We start from the raw sequence: 3,211 nt of genomic DNA, 5'->3' as shown, positions 1-3,211 counted from the left end.
CTTGGGAAATTGAAATCTTTTGCTCTTGGTGGGCGTTGGCAGGCCACTGGCCTAAAGCCATAAAAATATGACTTAAGAAAGCAGAGATAGCAACCCATCAAAAGCAAGTACTAATGAAAAAGGTCAGCTACCTAAGGAACTACGTCCAGGTCACTGATAAGCTGATTTGTCCAGAAATCCATTTTTTGACCGGATTAGACTATTTAATGCTTCAGACCAGAACATGTCCTAGGACAGAGTGGCCACAGAGTGTAGTTACTAACAGCAGACACTCTGGAGCAAGTATGGGCCACAAGCTGGCCCTGGGTGTTCAAATCCCAGCCTTTCGAGTACTAAGAATCTGGGGAGATTCCTTTACCGCTCTGTGCTTCGGTTTCCTGTCTGTCAGATAAGTCTAATAGCACATGACACATAACGAGGTCAAAAGACTTGAATGCGGTAACGCACGTAAACCACTTCGAACAATGCCTGGGAAGCCCTCAATAAAGGATAGCTCTTGTCCCTCCTGGGAGAGCTCCATGTGGGCATTGATTTTTCTTTCTTTCTTTCTTTCTTTCTTTCTTTCTTTCTTTCTTCCTTTCTTCCTTTCTTCCTTTCTTCCTTTCTTTCTTTTTTTTGCCTTTTTTCAATTGGTAATATTTGTACAATGGCATGGATTGAAAAAATATATATACTTCCATCCTTTAGGGGCTATCTCAAATGCCACCTCTCCCAGGAAGCCTACTCTGCTTTCTCCAACCAGCTGGAATAGATCCCATCTCTCAACTAGCCCTTTGGGTAATGCCATGGTTGCCAGCATTCACATGTATGTGGTCCCATCCCCTTGAATCTGGGCTGATCCTGCGACTCGCTGATAACCAACAGGATGCAATGGGAAGGACTCTGTGCCTCCCAAGGCTGGGCCGTAAGAAGGCTTGCAGCTTCCACCTGGATCTGGGACCCAGGGGGAGCCAGCCACCCTGTACAATGTCTGAATAGCCTGAGGCCTCCCAGGGCAGCAGCCACAGGGAGAAACAGAGCCCGCAGACAAGGAGCAGCAGATGCAGTCAGGAGCCAGCCCTCTTGCACATCCGGCCCAGGGGAGCCTTCAGACACCCTCGGCCCAGACCACCTTCTGACTGAAATTGCTAGAGACACCCCACACAAGAACCTTGCAAAAGAACCCGACAGTCCGAAGAACCATGAGACAGAATAATAATTATTATTTTAAGCAGCTAAGTTTGGAGCCATTTGTTACACAGCAGGAGATGATCAGAACACTTGGATTTATCCTGATTCGGGTCAGAATGTGAGAGACCAGGCCCGATTCCCTGCAGAGAATGCTCAGATAGAGTTAGTGGTTCTCAACCTTGGCTGCACATTAGAATCACCTGGGAGTTTTTTTTAAATCCTGATTTCTGGGCCTCATCCTCTGGAAATTCTGTTTCTTTGTTATGGGGTGGGGCCACATTAGTAACAAAGAAACAGAATTTCCCGAGGATGAGGCCCAGAAATCAGGATTTTAAAAAGATTCCCAGGTGATTCTAATGTGCAGCCAAGGTTGAGAACCACTGAGTTAGAGCAAGCGGAGGAAGGAGGGCAGGGCGGGTGGGGAATCTGGTCTAGAACACGGCAGGAAGTATCTGAGGGACGCAGGTAAATTAACACCGGAGGTGAAGCTAAGGCTTCAGCTTCTGGCCCCGAGGCCAGCGGGATTCCTGGAGGAAACCAGAAAAAGCTTCTCTCTCTCCCCCAGGTCCGCTGGCTCCTGCCCCCGGAGAACCTGTCCCTTGCAGGGAAGTAGCACTCACCGGACAACGTCCACTGCCCCCGGCCGGACCTTGGGGTCACTTCCCATGATGGACACGCTGGCGGCAAAGGACCCGTCGATGCTGAATACCACGCACTCCATGCCACGGGGCAGCACCGTGAGGTAGCTCATCGCACAGGTCTGGTCGCCCCTGAAAAGCACCACTGGTGGTCAGCCATGTGCTCGGGTCAGGGGTTAAGCCGGGGGCCAGAGGTCAGCATGCCACTGGGTCAGAGCTCAGAATGGGGCCAGAGAATCTGAGGATGACCTCGACCATTTTCTCTCTCCCCTCAGGTGGGGATGAGGCCCAAAACAGAGCAGCCGAGGGCCCCATCACACGGAGAGGCTCGGCCGGAAGTGCCAGGGCAGTGGTCCTGGGTCTCACCTGACCACCATCTTCACGGGGTACACGCCCACCCCCAGGCGCCGGGGCCTCGGCACGCTGTAGGTGATCCGGCCGCTGCTGTTGGTGATCTCCGTGTCCAGGTGCACCCAGCGGCCGGAGGACGGCTCCGCCATCACCAGGATGTCCACCTGCAGGCACCGAGGGGGCCAGGGAACGCACTGAGACTGGGGGGCTGCAGGCTTGGCTGGGGGGCTCGGCCAGGGAGCTCTCTACTAAAACAGGACTCCGGGGCTTGGGGTCCTGCGGATGTTTCCTGGTTCTACCACCGTCTCTCCCCACTGCAGCCACCACTGGCCCCTCAGATGCACCAAGTTCACCCCTGCTTCCTGGCTTTCCCCCCATCCCCCGACCTCCCCAGGCAGGGTGTCTCCCAGCTCAGCCTCCCAAAGCCCTCAGCCCACGTGCCATGTGGTACCACGAGGCACCTGGTGCACGTGTGGGCAGTCCAGGAGGGGATGCCCAGCCTCTTACCTTCTCTCCCGTCAGAGCCACCATGTCCAGGGGCCCGTACATGAACCGTCCCACCAGGACCTGGGGGCCGTCTTCGGCGGCAATCACGTCGTTGGCCCGGTGGTTGGCAGTGACGTTCTGCAAGGACAGAAACCAGCTCAGCTTTTGCATAGGGGCTGGAGGGACATGGACCTGCTAATGCCTTCCTATGAGCCCCCATTAGAGCTCCCAAGACACGTTCACACGAGAAAAACAGACCCTAAGACCCTAACGCTGTCCCCGTCGAGTGCTGGGATCCCCGGAGAGGAGCATCCTCTGCTCTCTATTGTCCCCACGGCCCTGAGGAACCGCCAGTCCTCACAGCCTGGCACCCTCCTAGTTTCCTAGGCTGGAAACTGCCAGTCCACTCACTTCGCTTCTTCCGTCCACCTCTCTGCTCACACCCCACAGCCGTTCACCGTCTGTCTCTTCTTAGTGAAGACGTACAAGAGCAGAGAGGATCGTGCGCCTGACAGCAGCTCCTCCGCCGAGCCACTCACGGCCACTCTGGTGCCCTTCCCTTGCTG

General features: G+C 54.9%; 1 protein-coding gene across 1 annotated transcript in view; it reads right to left on the bottom strand.

The window, feature by feature from the left end:
- PITPNM3 (PITPNM family member 3) overlaps positions 1-3,211 on the bottom strand; it is a 70,027-nt gene that overhangs the window by 9,932 nt on the left and 56,884 nt on the right. Inside the window, exons 16-18 of the mRNA XM_006756301.2 lie at positions 2,667-2,783; positions 2,175-2,323; positions 1,791-1,940 (exon numbers count right to left, since the gene is read on the bottom strand). Of these exons, the coding sequence (XP_006756364.1) occupies positions 1,791-1,940; positions 2,175-2,323; positions 2,667-2,783 (416 nt within the window). The remainder of the gene's footprint in view (positions 1-1,790; positions 1,941-2,174; positions 2,324-2,666; positions 2,784-3,211) is intronic.

The sequence above is a fragment of the Myotis davidii genome, unplaced genomic scaffold, assembly GCF_000327345.1.
Source record: "Myotis davidii unplaced genomic scaffold, ASM32734v1 scaffold1394, whole genome shotgun sequence".
Taxonomy (NCBI): Eukaryota; Metazoa; Chordata; class Mammalia; order Chiroptera; family Vespertilionidae; genus Myotis; species Myotis davidii.
The sequence above is the reverse complement of the archived record's forward strand: the minus strand, read 5'-3'. Positions and strand labels throughout refer to the sequence as shown.